The sequence below is a fragment of the Oryza sativa genome, chromosome 3 (genome assembly GCF_034140825.1).
Source record: "Oryza sativa Japonica Group chromosome 3, ASM3414082v1".
NCBI classification, from domain to species: domain Eukaryota; kingdom Viridiplantae; phylum Streptophyta; class Magnoliopsida; order Poales; family Poaceae; genus Oryza; species Oryza sativa.
The window spans coordinates 867,492-886,134 of record NC_089037.1 but is presented as its reverse complement, the minus strand read 5'-3'; the positions used below and the strand labels follow the sequence as shown (position 1 = coordinate 886,134).

General features: G+C 44.2%; 2 protein-coding genes and 1 long non-coding RNA gene across 5 annotated transcripts; 1 reads left to right on the top strand and 2 right to left on the bottom strand.

Annotated features, from left to right (window-relative positions):
• Window positions 1-2,081: 2,081 nt before the first annotated feature.
• On the bottom strand, window positions 2,082-2,857 carry LOC136355708 (uncharacterized). Its single transcript, XR_010739986.1, has 2 exons — window positions 2,723-2,857; window positions 2,082-2,570 (listed from the first exon to the last, which is right to left on the bottom strand). It is a non-coding gene; the product is annotated as an uncharacterized lncRNA (long non-coding RNA).
• Window positions 2,858-3,079: 222 nt separating this feature from the next.
• LOC4331395 (uncharacterized) lies at window positions 3,080-7,754 on the bottom strand. Its single transcript, XM_015776584.2, has 7 exons — window positions 6,291-7,754; window positions 6,108-6,198; window positions 5,860-6,017; window positions 5,712-5,763; window positions 4,491-4,570; window positions 4,310-4,403; window positions 3,080-4,232 (listed from the first exon to the last, which is right to left on the bottom strand). The coding sequence occupies exons 1-7, from the start codon at window positions 7,461-7,463 to the stop codon at window positions 3,640-3,642; spliced, it is 2,241 nt and encodes a 746-aa protein (XP_015632070.1). The 5' UTR covers window positions 7,464-7,754; the 3' UTR covers window positions 3,080-3,639.
• A 7,921-nt stretch (window positions 7,755-15,675) lies between these two features.
• LOC4331394 (pentatricopeptide repeat-containing protein At3g53170) lies at window positions 15,676-18,537 on the top strand. Of its 3 annotated transcripts, none has more exons than XM_015777014.3 (5): window positions 15,676-16,042; window positions 16,118-17,218; window positions 17,329-17,616; window positions 17,868-17,942; window positions 18,185-18,537. In XM_015777014.3, the coding sequence occupies exons 1-3, from the start codon at window positions 15,731-15,733 to the stop codon at window positions 17,356-17,358; spliced, it is 1,443 nt and encodes a 480-aa protein (XP_015632500.1). In that variant the 5' UTR covers window positions 15,676-15,730; the 3' UTR covers window positions 17,359-17,616; window positions 17,868-17,942; window positions 18,185-18,537. The 3 variants fall into 3 exon arrangements, with proteins under 3 accessions (XP_015632500.1, XP_015632499.1, XP_015632496.1); XM_015777013.3 differs by having other exon boundaries at window positions 18,094-18,537; XM_015777010.3 differs by having other exon boundaries at window positions 17,868-18,537.
• The last annotated feature ends 106 nt before the right edge of the window (window positions 18,538-18,643 follow it).

Below are 18,643 nucleotides of genomic sequence, written 5' to 3'. Positions count from 1 at the left end.
CAGTTGGCAGAAACTCCCCCAAACAGTCCAGCTATTTACTCAGATTCTGAAAATATGTAGTTGTAGAATCTGTAAAATGAACTAGAAGCCAGAAGCTAGGTTTCTCAGCTTTTTCAGATTCTCACCAGGTAGCTTCTCAGCAGCAGCTTCTTAGAATCTCAAGCTCCCCCAAACAGGACCTAAATCATCTCATAACCGTATCATCGTATATAACTGATGGTATACATAGGCTCGGTTCCTTTTTTTTTTCCAAAAAATGACACATCGAATCTTTGGACAGTTAAGGGGGAAATTGTGAGACGCATCTTTTTGAGCCTAATTAGTCCATGATTAGCTATAAGTGCTACAGTAATCCACATGTGCTAATGACGGATTAATTAGGCTTAAAAGATTCGTCTTGCGATTTCCAGGCAAGTTATGAAATTAGTTTTTTCATTCGTGTCCGAAAACCCCTTCCGACATCCGGTCAAATGTCCAATATAACACCTAAATTTTTTTTTTCACGAACTAAACAATGCATGACACCTTTAAAGCTTTGATTATATCCGACAGAAGGCAACGCGTTGCCTTCTGTTGGATTCCTGCAGAAAGGGGAATGGTGATAATATTGATTCACAATGTCCCCTTGTTACCCTGATACAGATATCTATTGCTGTAAATTGTTTGCAAGAAGACGACGCACGATAGTAACCGAGCCCTATTTAGCGCACTCATGAAACCACTGACTGAATATACTGCCTCCGTTTCAAAATGTTTGACACCGTTGAATTTTTAGCACATGTTTGACCGTTCATCTTATTTAAAAAAATTTGTGAAATATGTAAAACTATATGTGTATATAAAAGTATATTTAACAAAGAATCAAATGATATGAAAAGAATAAATAATTACTTAAATTTTTTGAATAAAACGAATGGTCAAATACATACTTAAAAAAATCAACGGTGTCAAACATTTTGAAATGGAGGGGAGTATATATAACGGACGATTTGTCACTAGCTTGTCATGCAGCAGAGGAGACAATCAAAGAAGCTTGCCTTGATAATCGGATCCTATTCGAATGCAGCCAAACAGCACTGCAAATGTAATAGAACAGTAGATCAAGCTTCAGCGTTGAGCAGATGAGACCAGAGAGGAAGGCGATGCATGCACGAGCACGACCGCCTGTTGCCGTACAGGCTGCGCGGTTTGTTGCCGCCACAATTTGTACAGCAGCTAGCACTAGCGAAATGCAACTCGCAGCAGCCAGCAGTAGCAACAATGTAGTACCAGCACAGTATATGATGATACGAGTACGGGTGATCAAAATGACAAGTTCACGAGGCCAAAAGACTCGCAGTTTGCATGTCAATCGCGCGGCGGCCCATCGGACGAATGACATACACCACGGCTGCAGCCTGAAGGCAGCGGTGGCCAGGCCTGGAGAGCAACAAGTGTCCATCTTGGCATATGCAGCCATATGCAGAGGGAGACATGAGATGAGAGCACCGGCGTCGTATTCTGCGGTGACCGCTGGACTGCCTGAAACGCTGCCTTCTCCCAAGGTTTTCCAAACCGCTGGGGCCGGGGTTACCGCGCCCCGGCGGCAAGCACGGTTACCACACGGTAACCGCGGTAACCGTGAAAAACCGTATAAAACCGTGCAAAATTTATCAAAAATTCAAATTATTTTTTAAATTTATTTGAATTTAAGGAGGTTACCGTAGTATTTATATTACCGTACCCCCACGGTAACCGCGCGGTTACCGGCGGTAAGTCGAACCCTGTCCTCCCTACTACTCCTTGGCCATCTGTAGGGAGGAGGGGTATGACCGTGCTACGAGTGAGTGTGTACTCCCTCTGTTCCTTAAAAAAAAGTCAACCTAAGAGAGACAGGTACTCTCTGCAGTGCAGAGGGAGAGATGAGATGAGAGCACCGGCGTCGCATTCTGCGGTGACTGCTAGCCTGCCTAAAACACTGCCTCCTCCCTACTACTCCTCGGCCATCTGTAGGGAGGAGGGGTGTAACTGTGCTACGGGTGAGCGTGTACTCTCTCTGTCCCTAAAAAAAAGTCGACATATCCATTGTAGTGCAATAAATCTAAATAAAAGGAAGATGTCATATCCACTTCTAAGTTGTTTTTTTGGACGGAATGAGCAGTGCATTTCTGAAATTACAGCAGGTGAGGTGATGGACCAGAGAGCCATTGTCCTCAGGGGGGCTTGGCTTGATGATCTTTACTCCTTGACCAGACTGGACTGGCACCGAAAAAATAACATCCACTGTTGCATAAAATGAGGCAAGGCAGCATCCAGGCTGATGATTCCATTTCATCACCTTGCTGCTGCAGAGCATGGCATGGCATGGGCACCATCATCCACTGGGCAGCCCTGTCAGGATCTCAGTCGTCCTGGCACCTGCATTTTTTGAACAACGATACTGGAGGAGTGTAGTTGTACTCCGCTGCTATGCCCATTGCTACTAGTACAAGATGGCCAGACAGGAACGGGGGGAGAGTACTTGTAACGGCAGAACCAGCCATCGCTGAGCTTGTCCCATCCATGGCTGTACTTTTGATGCCATCGTTTTACTGCAGAGATCTTTGATGAAAAGAGATAAGAGTACTAAAAAAAACCTTGAAAAGATTCGTATGGACGGTAGTACTAAGATTATTTCTGTGACTGCTGGGCAATGGTTCTTGAAACAAACAAGACCAGTAAACTGCAAAGAATAAGTGTAAACCTGTAATGGCAATTTCACCTTCCTGGGAATATCACCTCAATAGGAAGGACTTGGGGAGGGATCTGGAAGAAAAGGGACGTGACAGTGCAAGCAGGAGATAAAAGGCCAAGATCTGAGCATGGACATGGACCCAGCTTTTAAACAAAGGCATTAACAGCAGCAATGAGTGATAGTATAGTCCCATACCCAAAGGCCTGGCCCCTGGAGTTAGGAAACCCATCAGAACCAACTGCACCATCCCTATCCAGAAAGGCCTGCCCTCTGCCTGCACAAAGGTCCCCCACAGGCCACACCCACCTGACCATGTCCAACCACAACCACAGGGTTCCATCCATGATCCATCCCAACACATACAACTCCAGTATCAATGTCCATCATAGACTCAGCCAGGCTATGAATCATGAAATGTGAACAAATGAAACGAATCCAGTAGTATGTGCACCCCCACCACTCTGAATTTTTCCCCCCTATCCAACAGTGATTTCTAGCTCTCCACTTGCCCATTGTCCATCGACTATCCGGTTCGGGCGAGGGAAGTTTCAACTCGGCAAAAATATGTATGTCTCCTATATATATTTACGGATGGCCCTAACAGGAGCCAAAACAAAGAAGAGAAAGAAAGAAAGAACACCAACGTGTTGCTGCCTAAATCCCCACATGCCTTTGCATAATTCTGCGAGGCGATTCATCTTCCGCGGGCCTGCTACGATGTGTTGACGCTGTCAAGATCTTGAAGGACCACTCAGACTACATACAACTTCTGGTCCACAAGCAATTCAGCTCACGCACCAGCCATGTGACGCTTTGTGCTGAAATAATGAATCAGGACGGGCGTCAGGGCCAGCCAGACTTCTCAAGGCATACCCAAGCTTTTGCCTTGGACTATCAATGGTAAATGATGCATGTCTAGTACCATGTCACACTTGCACAGGTAAGCCATAGTTCTGGAAGGATCTGATGTAGCCATCCCAGCCTGCAGCCACTATTACCTGGCCCCAGGCGTGCGTAGCAGCATTCTGGCAAGAAGCCTTCAGGAACTTGTACTGAGATTTCCTCAAGGTAGACTGTGTTGTCGAATTTGATGGCAACTGCTCCTCTGGCCATGTCGCTGATCCCCTTGGAGCAGATTCCGCAAAGAAGGCACTGCTAAGAGTGAAATTTCCAGATGGTAATTGGTACAGACTATCACCATCAGGGGAATCCTCAGTATGAGAACATGATGAGCTATCATGTTCATTGTGGAACTCATCCAAGACTTCTTGCTGTGAAGAAGTGATACTGCAAGCCAGTGAAATAGAATTCCTTGTCTGAGAGGCATTCCATGGTATCGCAATGGCCACATCATGGCAGGAAAAGTGCTCATTTGACCATACAGTCTTCACATGGTTTGTGACGGGAGCTATTTGGTTTGCATAGTTCCACATGTAGATACTGGAATCATCACTAGCAGATATAATGTGATCTCCATCTGGTGTGAATGATGCAGCAACTTGACTTGAACTTCGCAGTCCTGAGAATGGAAAATAGACATGTAAACTAAGGGTCACAAATACTTTTGAAAGTGATCTTAGAAGAGGGTGTCAGTACCTTTGTAGTTGGAAATTACGTGAAGCCCATCAAGAATACGGACTTGCGAGTCGCCAGATGTTACCATCAATTTCTTTGGATCAGATGGGCAGTACTGGTAATGCATGTAGGAAAAATTGCTTTTGTAAGAATTAAATGTGACAAAAAAATAGATTAGAACATGCAATATAAGAAAAGGTACCTGGAAACCGATTATTCTTTTAAGTGGAGATTTCTTTCTTCCATTGAGAGCGACTTGAGATTCCAGCTCCAGGTGATTTTCTGCAAAAAGTATTAAAGTTAGAAAAAAACAAATGAATCAGAAACATACTAGTAGCATATTTTCGTTGAGCATACTTGAAAATGTTTTAAAAGAACACAAGTCAAAGAAGTTAAAGTTCCTGGTCTGAATTAAACAAAGCGGATTTAAGCTACTGTTACAAATCAACTACTATTACAACAGACTTTTGAATATCGTATTTACTGGCTTGCTGTTTCCCGATGTATGGAACATTAATTTGAATCTTGACTGAAGCATGAGGCAACAAGTTTCCAGTGCTATGTGTTTTGCAAGATCTATAAGCAGGAAATGGTTATAACCATTAAGGACCTCATGAATCATAGACCTAAATTTCCCCAACAATACTTTCATCATACCCAAACAAGGGTAGTACACTTGACTTCTGCAGCCAATACAGGAATATGCACCTTAGCTTCAAAACATAAACCAAGAAAATATATGTTTTTCTATTTCAATCTTATCTGTTCTTATCCAATGAAAAATAGAATTGTTGTCTACCATCAACATGCATGACCTTGCTATGAAAATAGCATATTAGCACATGTTGCCTGTTCATCACCAAAATGCAATAGTACCGTTTCCTAAGTTCCTATATCATCTCCCCGCAAAAAAAAAAAAAGGTTCCTATATCATCTCCATTGATGACATAGTTTTGTTGATTCATCAGGACAAAATGAGTCCAACCAGTGATTGGTCAAAAAGATAGTTTGGCAGAGATCAATTTTTTTTAAGAAAATCGTAGCATAAAAACCAGCTGGAGAAAAGTCTCGTGGACAGTACTACTTGGTGGAAATAAATGCAACACTAGCATCTCATAAAATGACCTATCTTTCCATCATGTAGTAAACTGCAATCTATACACACATACAGTTTAGACAGGATCAAAAGAAGCAATTAGAGGATAACAACAATTCTGCTGTCTCTATTCTCATACCAGGGACAAAACAAGACATTTCTATCATTAGCAATTTGCATATACATCTAGGATGTCGTCATGAAAGCAAACGATATTGACCTATTAACAAACAAGGATGTTGATTCATTGAAGCTACTATTTCCAAAATCATTAGCCTGCCAATAACAAGCGCCATACATAGAGTGTGCTCATGATTGCATGATTACCTGATGCATCGTAGTGGCGACAATTCCCTGTTATGGTCCCAACCACTGCGGCCTGAATAAAGCCAGCAGAATAAACATGTTTAACTATTTAAGTAAAATCAGAAAATGGCCGCTTGGGTAAAAACACTTAAAGAACAGTTGAACAAACCTTTCCATCAGGGCGGTAACAAACTGCAGTGATTATCTCTTTGGTATCAGCCCAGTCCACGACTTGGCATCTACGAACATCCCAAATGCGAACCAATCCGTCGATACAACCACTGATAAAATAATTGTCACTGGTAGGATGAAACTGCACACATGTTACTGCATAATAGACAAAAATCAGAATGTCGGCATCAGACGCTGGGAAGAGGTATGTGCTAAATCTTGTACTTAGCGGGGGAAAGGGTTTACCGTAGTTAGTATGGGAGAAAACCTTCAGGCAACTATTGCACCCAACCTGCCACAATCGTACAGTTTTATCCATGGATGAAGAAAGTAAGTCCTGCAAAAAGAAGGCGAGTGAAGTTAGATGACCATGTGACAATTAAAAGATACTGCAGATACATGGAAAAACCTTGTTCAATGACAACTAACCCTATTTTTTGACCATGAAAGATCCAAGATCGCATCATCATGTCCATAGAATTCATGCACAGGCTCCTGGGATAATGCAAAGGTCCTATGAGGGATCACAACACAGGCTGGATCTGTCGACACCTTTGAGTTCTTGTAGTGCTTGCTCTTACTCCCTTCACTGGAGTTGACAGGGGCCAATTCGGAGTTTTCATTGACTGTGAAGAACACGCATGAAGGATCATCTTCGGCAAAGTCAAGTTCATTGGGCCTCTCCCCCTCCACCACCCGCCACACACGCACAACCCCATCCTCACCTCCAGTGGCCAGATACTGTCCATCAGAGCTAAACTTCATGGTCACAATTGCGCCTTCGTGCGCCTTGATGTCTTGGCCCCTGTACACCGCGGACAATTCCTTTGACCTCTTCTTGTAATGCCTCACCTTGACCCTATCAACCTTCCCAGAGCAACTCCGACAAGAACTCGAGGATGTTGAATTCGTCTCATCGTCCTCCTCCACATCGACGACGCAGCCACGGATGCCGAGCCTGCGCAGCCATCCAAATCTCCTCCTCCTTCTCCTTCCCCTGACCAGAGCCTTCTCCACAGCAGAGGACTCATCCGAATCATCCACCCGCCGCATCAGCTCACAGATGAATGGGGACGAGCCGTAGGTCCGTTCGAATTCCGCTGCAGTAACTGTCCGGTTGGATCGCCTGTCCCTGAGGCTCCTGAAACTCCCATCTTTTCCCATCTCGTCGACGACAAACACTGTACCATCGTCCAAGTTCTTGAATACACAATCCAACACCTCCGCGCCGCCGCCGCCGCCTGACGCTCCCGGCTCCTCGCCTCTGCACGCAAAACTGGGGACGGCTGAGACCAGCTCGACGGTGGGGCTGCACGGGAGGATCTCTTCTGCGGCACTGGACCTCGAGCACGGCTCCTCGTCGGGCCGGTCGCCGCCGCCGCCGGCGGAGGGGCTCGAATCCGAGAGGCCCAAGGACTTGATGAACCTCTGACGGCGCTCATGGACGCTGCACGGGTCGGTGGCCCACACCTCGAGCATGGGCCCGTCGTAGCGCCCGGAGCTCGCCGGAGAAGAGACGGACGCCGGCGACATGACCTCCCTCGAGTCAAAGAACTCATCCTCGTCATCCTCCTCGAAGCGGGGCCGCGCCATGACGGACATGTGCAGCCTCTCTTTCTCCCTCCCCTCACCTCACCACGCCGCAAGAAACGGCCACAGACTCACCACCCCCCGCCGCCGCCGCCGCCGCCCCAAGAACCGACCAGTGGCATGAGCCGGCGACGGAGATCTCGCGGATCTCGGGGAACTCGCGCGCGCGCTCCCACTGCCGTGGCGGCTCAATCTCTTCTACCTCGTCCGGTTCTTGGCTCTATCTCTCTTGGTGGAAGAGGGAGAGGGATGTGTCCTTGTCCTTCCTAGTTGGGTTTTGGGGTCTCAAGAAGGGAACCAACCAACCAAAAGCTAAATGAGTAGAGTAATAAAAGGAGGAGGCAAGAGAGGGAAGAGGAAGAGGATGGTGGTGGTGGTGGTGGTGGATGTATGGGGACCTTGATCTCTGGGATCGGTTGCGAACAGCGTTTGGATGGAGGTTCGCTCGTCGTCAGCAATGGAGCAATGGACGGATCGGACGACGTAAAACCAAAAAAAAAAACGATGGGAGAAGAAGGAAAAAGAGAAGAAAAACTGTGAGGCATGACGGCTTCTGCTTCTCTGCTGCCTATCATCATAAGTGTTTTTTTAATTGCCATTATCAATATGTAACAACTTATATAAAACTTATATTTTGATTATGGTTTGGTTGGTTAGCACCGAGATTTTACATGTGATATATGTGATAATTTCTTCTAGCAATTTTTTTCTTTATATATATAAATCTAGAGACGATTCGACAATTACAAATCTAAAAGTTTTGAGAAAAGAACTTACAGAAGTTTTAGAGCAATTCCGGGAAAAAAAAAAAGAAAAACCGTAAGGCATGACGGCTTCTGCTTCTCTGCTGCCTATCATCATGTGTTTTTCTTTTTAGATCGTCATTATCAATTTTATTTCTCCACGGAGATGCTAGAGTTCTTTTCTTCTCGGAAGTCCCCCGTTTTTTCTTCCAAAAGATTGAGGATTTTGTTAATCTTCCATGTAGACCGGGATTATGTTTTTCCACACGTTTGTTTGCCTCTGTCTGTCTTCCTGAAAATTGATGATTTTGTATTATAGGTTGCTCAGGGTCATGTTTGTCTAGTTCCTCGATATAATATGTTACTTTTGGATTTTATTTTTATCTTTTTACTGTTGGCTTGTGCTTGTCGTGAATTTATTTGTATGCTTACTAAGACTACGTATTTAAAATTTAAGTCTACATAAAATTGCAATTATTTACTCATATTGACATGTGAGTATGGATATTGCACAACTTTAACATAAAAATGAGTAGGACAGCCTTTTTTTCGCGAACGCCGCAGAGCGCTCGACATTGTGAAAAGAAAATGTAGAAGATGAAATTGTACGGTTAAGTTTGACCTACAGCTTTTTTTTAGGATGATTTAGTATTTTTTTATACCTATGTAAACACAAGGATCCCTTGGATTCTCAAGGGAGAAAAATGTTAGTATTTGATTGGAGATGTCTACCTCAGCTCTCACTCGTTCCGGCCAGGTCGCAACCGGTCCAAGTCAATGGAAGGTGGCATTAGCAATAGCAAAGCAGTGTGGCATATCTCCATTTTTCAAATATAGGTTGCACATGCCTAACCTCCATTGCAACAAGCCATATCATTTGGATGCTCTGTGGTGCGATACCTGATGCTGCACAGTACACTCCCACACATTGCCCAGCAATAAAGAGTGTGCCGCATATTTATTAGATTAATTATTTTACTCATTTTATAAGTCGATTTTATCTAAAGTGCCAAGCAAGCAGAAATCCATGCTGAGTTGCTAGCAAGATACCGTGATTATACAAAACATTGAAACATATACTACATATATACAACATCCTCCTAATTAATCTTCATGCCACTGTAATGATATTAAATGGTCGTTGCAGGTTCAAGAAGCAAAATAAACTTGCTGATTACTTGGAGATGTTTTGCTGTCACTACCTAGTTATAAATTGTTTGCTACGCTGCTCCGGAATCTTTGGTAGACACGAGCGCATCTCTCGGTGCTGTTCTCTACATTTCCTTCCTGATCAACGGGCCTGCTCTTACTCATGTCAGTTGGTAAGGAGTACTAATCAGTTGCTTTTGTTTAATCATTAAGGGTTTAGTATGTCACCACCAATTATTAATTAGCACTGGTTGGCAGTACTGAATTTCTGACCAGTAGATGGTAAATGAGCAAAGTAGGCATGACTGTTTGAGGATCCTCTTGATAATTAATTAACATGGTTTAAGTAGAGCAGTAATCAAACAAGTAAACAGATTGTTAAAAAAAATATATACACGTAGGCGTCCTGACCTCAGCTACCTTGTTCCTCAAGCGGTAACAGGTGAGATTGAGATGGGGCAGAGTGGCAGTACTTTTTTTTTCCTTACCTGTTATTGTTGCTTTGCTCATGGCTGCAATTAGCTCCTTTCCGTTGGTCGACCTGTGAAAAAAAAATTATATACTGTCGCTAATGAAAACAAAAGGCCAAAAGCAGTAGAGTAAAACCAAAAGTTTATATCACGAAAGGTTAGTTTAGGTGCCTTTCTTGCCCTGCGGTACTGTATTTTGTACCACAGAAGCAAAGTCGCAGTTGAGCTTGATCCATCGAACTAATTTAACTGCACGTACGTTAATCGTGAGTTAAGCCTGAAACGTACGTACCCGGCCTTAATTGGGCACGTACGTATCCTATCAACTTAGGACTAATAATAATCGATTAGATACGGACGTATGGCGAAAAATTAAGGAGAAGTAGTCGCCACAATAGTAACACGTCGGAATTCCCGTTCCAACACGCACATACAGCGAGCTATCCGTGCTCGGAAACGAGAGGCAGCAAGCGACGACGCGTTTGGTCGGCGCGGACTCAGCTTAGCTCGTGGTGGAGTCAGCGCGCGCGGGTGGTTTGGTCAGCCGCTCGCTCGCTCGCTCGCACTCGCACTCGGTCGCGCGTGAAGATGGACGCGTACGTGGAGCCACCGTGGCGGCTGCTGCGTCCGCGCGGGGCGAAGGCGAGGTGGGCAGCTGCGTTAGGCCAGCCACCGATCGGTCGTTTGTTGGTTGGGTTTATCCCGTATCCAATCCACCCAGATGACGATGATCCAGTCGCGCGCGGGGGCTACGTGTACTCGATTCAATCCGAGGCCAAATCCTCCCAAGACCCAACAAGGTGATCCACTGCAGTGACTGCACCCTGCCTCACCGTGCAGCACAAGCTTCGGTTGTCACATCTCCGTTACGTGACAACGTTTGTCTCTTTGATTTTGTTCTTCTTCGACCGATCGATCTCCTGGTCAAATTCTTTCGTTTTCGTTGACAACAAGACTTTGCTTGGACGACCGACGACTAATAATTAAGCCAGTTATACGTACGATCTGAGCCGTTGGAGTATATCTGTTCACAAAGTTGCATCCAGCTGATCAGTCAAGTCGTAGCAAATATATATACACGTATATATGTACGTGCGTACGTACATCGAGCGAAGTGCTTCTACGTTCTAGTGCCAATTGCGCGTGATGCATGCGCACACGTACACTAATAATCGCTAGCTATTGTTCAAAAAAAAAAAAAAATCGCTAGCTACGCACTTTGAGAGAGTGGCACTTTGCACCTACCTTACCCACATACACACAGATCTGGTATGATCCTTCGTCGTCGTCTAGCTCTTCTCCTTCTCAATATCTTTCTCATTTAATTTCCTTTTCGGACGAACATGCTGGATAAATTTAAATTTAAACTGGAGTAGCTAGCTAGCTGGAACAAGCAGACGAGTTAAGGGTCAAATATACCATCACTGTTGATCCTACATTTAGAGATATAGGATCTACAGATTCGCCTAGCTAGCAAAGCTAGCGTACGTGACATCTTTCGCTTTAGCATCTTGATCACCTCTTTATACATTGTTTTCATCTGCTGTTCACGTTGGCATGCAACTCCAACAACACCACCAACACAGTGAATTTTCTGTTCTTGCATGAATTTGTTGTATACACGCCAAGACGAACGACGCGATAGATCGATCAAAAGCCAGTCAAATTAAAGCCGCAGCACACGCGATTGAGCTCCAAAAAAGATCCACGAGTTGTTGGGGGTGTGAAACCGCGCGCCCGACTCGTTCGTAACCGGACAGAAATTGCAATCACTTTCGTGACGCACTTGGAACATATTACTGTACTAGTAGCAGCTACCAGCGACGAGATGGCCATATCGTCAATTAGAGATCTCTAGAATTCCGGACTCGATTTGACGTTGTGGCTATTCTGTTCGTTGACCGTCCGTTGGTTGTTGTTTTAATCTATCCAGCAACTAAAAGTCTAAAACCATCTTGCTGCAGGTTAGTACTATTGTTAATTTCAGTTTCCGACAACCTTTTTAAGGCAATTACAAAGGTAGAGACTGGTATGGTCTCTACGTTAATTAGAGATTATCACGTTACAATAGTTAAGATAATACAGTCTCTAATCATTAGTGTACCAAAATACTTTCTTACTAGTCATTTTTCCTTTGTTAGACTCAATGCAACAAAAATTTTTCTAATAAATGCTAATAGTCGATTCTATGCCGTTGTCATGTGTAGTAACCATCTTTTTCTTTTCTTCTTCCTCTCTCTTCCACATCACCAAATATACTTGCATGACGATAAAAAGAGACCGCTAATAAATACCATTGTATATGCCCTTATTCAGAAGTCCTCTCTCTAGATCATAATCAATGAAACTAATTAACTAACCAAGACTTTGGTTTTCCGAAACTTCCTGGTTTGATCACTTCTTGAATCCTGCGGAAGCATTTCCGTCTTTGGATTGTTATGCGATTTGCAAATTGTTTATAGAGCATTCCTCAGTTGATTTTTCTACTGAATACTGTTCAACAGTTAACGGTAATAAAACACTTGTTTAATTCTAGCTGCAACTAATTAACCCCCTAAAAAATAATTGTCAAGCAGTTGCAGGAATGCACTGAGCGATCATCATCAGTAGCTTAGCAGTTAGCACTACCACCAACCATCCAATTAATCCGTACTACTGCTACATTGCATGCTACAACTCCACATATACTTCCATGTGCCATCATGTTTTAATGATTAAATTAATGCAGTAGTAATCGATGAACGTATTCTTTATTATGGCGTTTTATTGCCGTCCACTTCGTTACAACAGCAAACAAACAATTAATTATTTACTGTGATGACTTTTATATCCAGATAGCTAAGCTGATGAGGTAAAAACAAGCGGTCCTGATTAACACCGACAGGCACGTTTCTAATGAGGCGGTTTTATGGTACTTTGTCTACAAAATTCCCCAAGAAGGATCAGCTGGCAATCATACAAGGCTAGGGGAAAAACTAATTCTTAATTAGTCACTAGTACTAGTGTCTTTGCGCTCTAATCAAGGTACAAGGACTTGTTAAACAAAAGCCTAATGTGATGGAACATGGCACCTTCCTCGGTGGAAATAAAACTAAGCAAAGGGATTTTTAATCAAAGTTAAAAAAAAACAAAGCCGTGCTTGGTGGGAACACAAGTACACCATTGTCATTTGCTCTGGTTCCTGCTCAACAAGTGTACCTTTCGGTTCCTCCTAAAGAAAAACAGATGCTGTTTAATTAGTAGCTAATGCCAATGCTAAGCTAGGACGTGATCATGCGCACATGTGAGCAGGGAGGCTGATCACATGAGCTCAACAAACAAAATTAGGAGCTAGCTTAGCTCTAGCTGTAGTTAATTTAAGATGGAATCATTTATCTCATTTGCTTGCTTGCTTGATATTTCTGCGTGATGGATCGATCGACGTGGATAATTAAGAGGCTAAATGACCTGTATTTAATTAATTAACTTGTATTGCGCGTCAATTTCTTTCTTTAAATCGCCGTAGCGCCTAGTACGGACCTCGCGTGCATGCATGTGAGGTGTTGCAAGGTCGAGGGTTAATCCGGTGATCGACGTGTCGTCGTGTTGCTGGCCCTGCAGCTTAACAAAATTCTACCACTTGTTTAATTTAATTACTTTTTTTTACTTGTGTGTCATGCAAAGCTTGTGGTGACCAATCAAGCAGCTTCAGTTCACTAAGTTCACTGTACTCCCCAACTGTTTAGGTCGCTACACGGTTCACTGTACCAACTCTGTCAGAGCATCAGCTGCAATTTGCCCCGGGTTTTCAGCTCAAGTCGCAGGGATTAATCAGGGACATGTTTCTTCATCAGTTCATGCATGCTGCAGCAGCATTGACCTGTGGAGAGATTATGCATGATCTTCAGTACGATCTCCACTTGCGCCAACCAAACCAACCACGCAAAAAAGGGTTCATGTGTTACACTGTCTTCAAGCTGGCATTAATGGTTGTTATCACTCGAGTGCTGTCAAATTAAGTTAATTAGCAGCTAGCTACCCTAGGCGTAGAGATGTCCTTGTGTGCAATTGCACTGATGGTGTTCAGTTCAGGGACTTTCTACCAGCTAGTTGTACTGAATTATAGAGCAAGTTGGATGCATGATTAATTTCGATCAAACGAAAGCAGGGCTACTTTTAGTTAGATATATCACACGTACGATGGATCTTTGTTGTAGGACAGGTGTTAGCACACAACTCTTTAGTCCCAACTAGCCATGCATCTTTCTAAAGAGAGGAAAAAAAAACACCATCATCATTCATCAGGAGAATGAGCCAGCCCAGCCAAGCTGCTAAACAGTAGCTAAGGAACTATGTGTGCATGCTTATCAATCAGCTCTAACCTTTTTCAGGTGTCAATGCAAGCTGCAGTGCTCATGGATTCTTTTAATCAGACTATGTGTGGCCAAAGTTCTTGCACATGTACATGCTGATACTGTCCACAGGATACTAGTAACATATATATCCAGCAAATCAATCAGAGAGAGTTGCTAGCGATCGATGAACCGAGAGAGAACGTGCATGGGCTAGTTGTATATTCTTCTTCCTCCCTGCTGCTAGCTGCAACTACTCAGTGGTTGCCTCCATGCTTGCAGTGAGATGCTTCTCTATATGCCATTGGATTTGGAATCTAGCAGCGTGAAGCTCAAACTGAGAGAAATTATAGCTTAATAAGTAGTCGATCGACGAGGTAGCTAGCTGCCGGTGGCCTGAGTGAGGGCCATCCATGGATGCACAGTCTCTGTCGAAGTGTCGATCTAGCTATATATCATTCATTTTTTGGGGTTCGAATACGAATGTATACTCCTGTCACTTTGGTAATCTCACTTTCAAAGATTGAACACCTAGATTGTGCTGTACATACGAGGGATGATGACATTTGTACCTTTTGAGTTGTGACTAGGAGATATCGATCGGTGAGGAATAGTCTGGCCTTACGTGTTAGTATCTGTACCTGAAGAAAGTATAATAATTTATGAATGCAACACTCGACACTGTACTTTTCGCGTTCGCGAAAAAAAAGACACTGTACTTTTCGATTGTTCATCGCATGGAATTGGTAACAGCAAGCTTAACAGAGAAAGGTAGTCGATTGTCTGGACTCTCTGAATGATAACTTATAATTGGATCTCACTGGTGACTGAACCAAGGACGTGGATGCATGCAGCCGTCCTTTTTGTTGTCTGGATCAGTTAACGGTTGGTAATTAGCTACGTGGATCAACGACGATACTGCCAAAGCTTAGCTTAGCTGCTGCTCCGAAAGATAAGGAGAAGATTGAGAAGAAGAAGATGCTAGAGCTAGTCGATCTCAAGGCGACATATATGTCTGCTCGTCCTGATCTGCTCTGCTCCCTCTGTACTTTAGCAGGGAGCAGTTTGTTTGCTGAATAGAGTAAGTTTATTTTGCCTCCATTTATTGAATCATCTTCCTCGACCGCAAAACCACCTCAACCACAAAACCAGGTTTAACATCTTCCCTATGTTTGAAAACCGAGGCAAATCAACTGCTTCTATGGTTTTAAAAACGGTTTTTTGCTAACGTGACAGGTCCACCACATCAGCACGTGGAACCCAACATCTCAATGACTTTCTCTCGTCTCATCTTCTTCCTCAACTCTCTTCTCATATCTCCTGCAAAAATAGGCAAAACAGTGGCTTAATTTGGACCCAGCAATTTCAGCAAGCCGACTGTAGTATGGGCCGTTCCGGCCCAACTATAATGGGTCGCACGAAGCTCGCATTCCCGTTCCGGCCCAATAGTGTGGGCCACACGGAGCTCCCTCTCCCTTGACGGCCCAACTGTTGGATGGTTAAGATTCGTGCAGCCTCACTCGGACTTGTCATCTGATCGCTCGGGACCTTATCGCCGTCTCGGCCTCACTCCGGCTGCCGGCGCCATGCACTCGCCGTCGCCGGCGCCGGCGGGGTGCCCACCGGCCACCTCGTCACCACCTCCCCGCGCCAGCAGCCGTGCGACCCACGTCGTGATGGCCCGCGGCGGCCGGAGGCACAAGCCGCCGTCGTCTGCCCCCGAGGCCGAGCAGCCGGAGGCGCTCTCCCGCATCCTCCGCACCGAGGCCGCCGTCTCCGGCGTCTCCCGCAAGGCGGCGGCGGCGTCGCGGCAGCATTCCACCCGCCTCTGGCCCCGCGCCGTGCTCGAGGCCCTCGACTCCGCCGTCGCCTCATGCCGCTGGGAGCCCGCTCTCGAGGTAACCCCCAATCCCCTTGAGGAATCAGCTTGATTCTGATGCTCATTGTGCTGTGCTCGCTTGATTGGGGTTTAGATCTTCGAGCTGTTGCGTAAGCAGCAATGGTACAAGCCGAGGTCGCAGACCTACGCCAGGTTGCTGATGATGCTCGGCAAGTGCCAGCAGCCCGGCGCGGCCACTGCCCTCTTCAAGGTGATGCTCTCGGAGCGTCTCAAGCCGACGGTGGATGTCTACACGGCCCTCGTCGGCGCGTACGGCTACAGTGGGCTGCTGGACCAGGCGTTGGCCACCGTCGAACAGATGAAAGGTGTCGCGGATTGCAAGCCAGATGAGTACACATTCTCTGTTCTCATCAATTGCTGTAGCAAATTGCGCCGCTTTGATCGGATACCTGCGATTCTTGATGAGATGTCCTACTTGGGGCTACAATGCAATGCTGTTATCCATAATGCGATAATTGATGGGTACGGGAAAGCCGGCATGTTGGAGGAGATGGAGAATGCACTGACTAGTATGCTTGAAGATGGGGACAGTGTGCCGGACATATACACGATGAATTCTATCATTTGGGCTTATGGGAATCATGGTAACAGGATACATGAAATGGAGAGGTGGTACAGTGAGTTTCAGTTGATGGGTGTTGAGCCAGATACGCAAACATTTAATATCATGATCAAATCATATGGTAATGCTAAGATGCATGACAAAATGATGTCGGTGCTGAAATATATGAAGAAACACTTCTTCTCACCAACTGTTGTTACCTTCAACATAATAATAGAAAGTTTTGGACGGGCGGGAAACATCGAGAAGATGGAGTACTATTTCCGATTGATGAAAATTCAGGGTGTTAAACCCAACCCCATCACTTACTGCTCACTGGTCAATGGGTACAGCAAAGCTGGGTTTCTCGACAAGGTTCCTGGGATCATTCGACAAACAGAGAATACTGATGTGGTTTTAGATACTCCATTTTTTAATTGTGTGATCGATGCATATGCCAAGTCTGGGGATATCAAAATTATGGAGGAAATGCTGCAGCTTATGAAGGAAAAGAAATGTAAGCCCGATAAAGTAACTTACACCACCATGATCCAGGCATACAATGTACATGGGATGGATGAAGCTGCTAATTTGTTAAAGATGGAAGTGGGCATGGTTGATGGCAAGCTGCTGGTAAGTGTCTTCCACTGTTACAGCAAGCTTGTATTTCATATTAACCAATGTATGCATTAATTATCCAAGCTGATTGATGGTATTCACTGGTTACCTTGTTTCTGAATCAGGAATCAGTTTCAGAGGTTGATAAAAAATAATGCCCTTTTTCCATTTTTCTTGGGGTGGTTCAAAATAATGATGGACCAAGGGGAATGCCAGGGAAACATAACAGAGCTTGACTATGATGAGTGAATGAATTACCATCAACACAAAGGTTGGCCGGGCAAGGGCAATCACATACTCCTAGTGTGAATGAATTACCATCAACACAAAGGTTGGCCGGGCAAGGGCAATCACATACTCCTAGTCGAGTGCTTCTTTGAGTACTCACTCCTAGCTGAATGCTATTGGCAAAGGTAAACAGCTCATACTTCTTTTCTAATTTTTATTTTGGTATTTGTCAACGGCTTGGAAACTGAACTGAAACAATGGCACTTCAATTCTAGCTCTTTGTATGTTCTAGCAATAATCAATTCCTTGGAACAGATGAACAATCATTCAACTTTGTACAATAAGTTAGTTTACAAATCGAATTATATCTTACACTCTTCAGCTAACTATGCAGTGCCATCAAATCATCTAATATCATAATACAATTCTTATGCAGATAAATTCTTAAATCTGCTCTCGCAGCTAGTTTTGTGGGCAGTTGATCCATCATCCATCTGCAATTGTTTATAAGGTGCGTTGAAGCGTGATCCCAGTATGTTTGAATGCATTCTTTCATCACCAAGGCGTGGCACCTATTCCTTATCATTTAGAAACAAAACACATAGTCCTTACCAGCAATCAAAATTTATGCCTGATGATAAAAACTGTTTCACAATATTCAGCAACGCCTGCTCACACAGTGACACAGATGATCGGACATGACACCCTGCTTGCTACTGCTATACACATGTTCTGTATTCTTACTTGTAACAGCTTTGAGTTGGAGATAATCGGATAGGGGACAACGAGACAGGAAGGCAGCATGGACGCCGCACTCAAGTCCATGAGTAAAGCATGGGGCAGCAGCTGGCAAGATTTGTTTCACCTGACTGGAACCTACTCTCTCCGTTTTGTTCAGATTTATTGTACTAAGTAATATCTCAACTTATCTTAGGTTGGTTTATTTTAAGACGGACGGAGTAAACGTCAACACAGACATCGAGGATCTTGACTCGGATTTGTCACTGAACAATTGTTGTGGGTGTGAAAATTCCATGAATTCATTGTCTTTGCATTAAAGCACCAACAGTAAGAAAATGATTCGATCTTAAACCTTGATGACTGAACTACAACTCTATACTATGCAGTATTTCGTGCTTTCAGAACTGTATTACTTATAGCTTATTAATCTTTTTAGCTCTATATGGCACTCATAAATAAACTTGTTAATCT

Coding starts and splice junctions, on each gene's coding strand:
- LOC4331394 (XM_015777014.3), top strand. CDS start 15,731: ATGCACTCGCCGTCGCCGGCGCCGGCGGGGTGCCCACCGGCCACCTCG. Junction 16,043..16,117: donor GCTGGGAGCCCGCTCTCGAG/GTAACCCCCAAT, acceptor ATTGGGGTTTAG/ATCTTCGAGCTGTTGCGTAA. Junction 17,219..17,328: donor TGGTTGATGGCAAGCTGCTG/GTAAGTGTCTTC, acceptor TTTCTGAATCAG/GAATCAGTTTCAGAGGTTGA.
- LOC4331395 (XM_015776584.2), bottom strand. CDS start 7,463: ATGTCCGTCATGGCGCGGCCCCGCTTCGAGGAGGATGACGAGGATGAG. Junction 5,764..5,859: donor GTTACCGCCCTGATGGAAAG/GTTTGTTCAACT, acceptor GGCTTTATTCAG/GCCGCAGTGGTTGGGACCAT. Junction 4,233..4,309: donor CGTAATTTCCAACTACAAAG/GTACTGACACCC, acceptor TTCCATTCTCAG/GACTGCGAAGTTCAAGTCAA.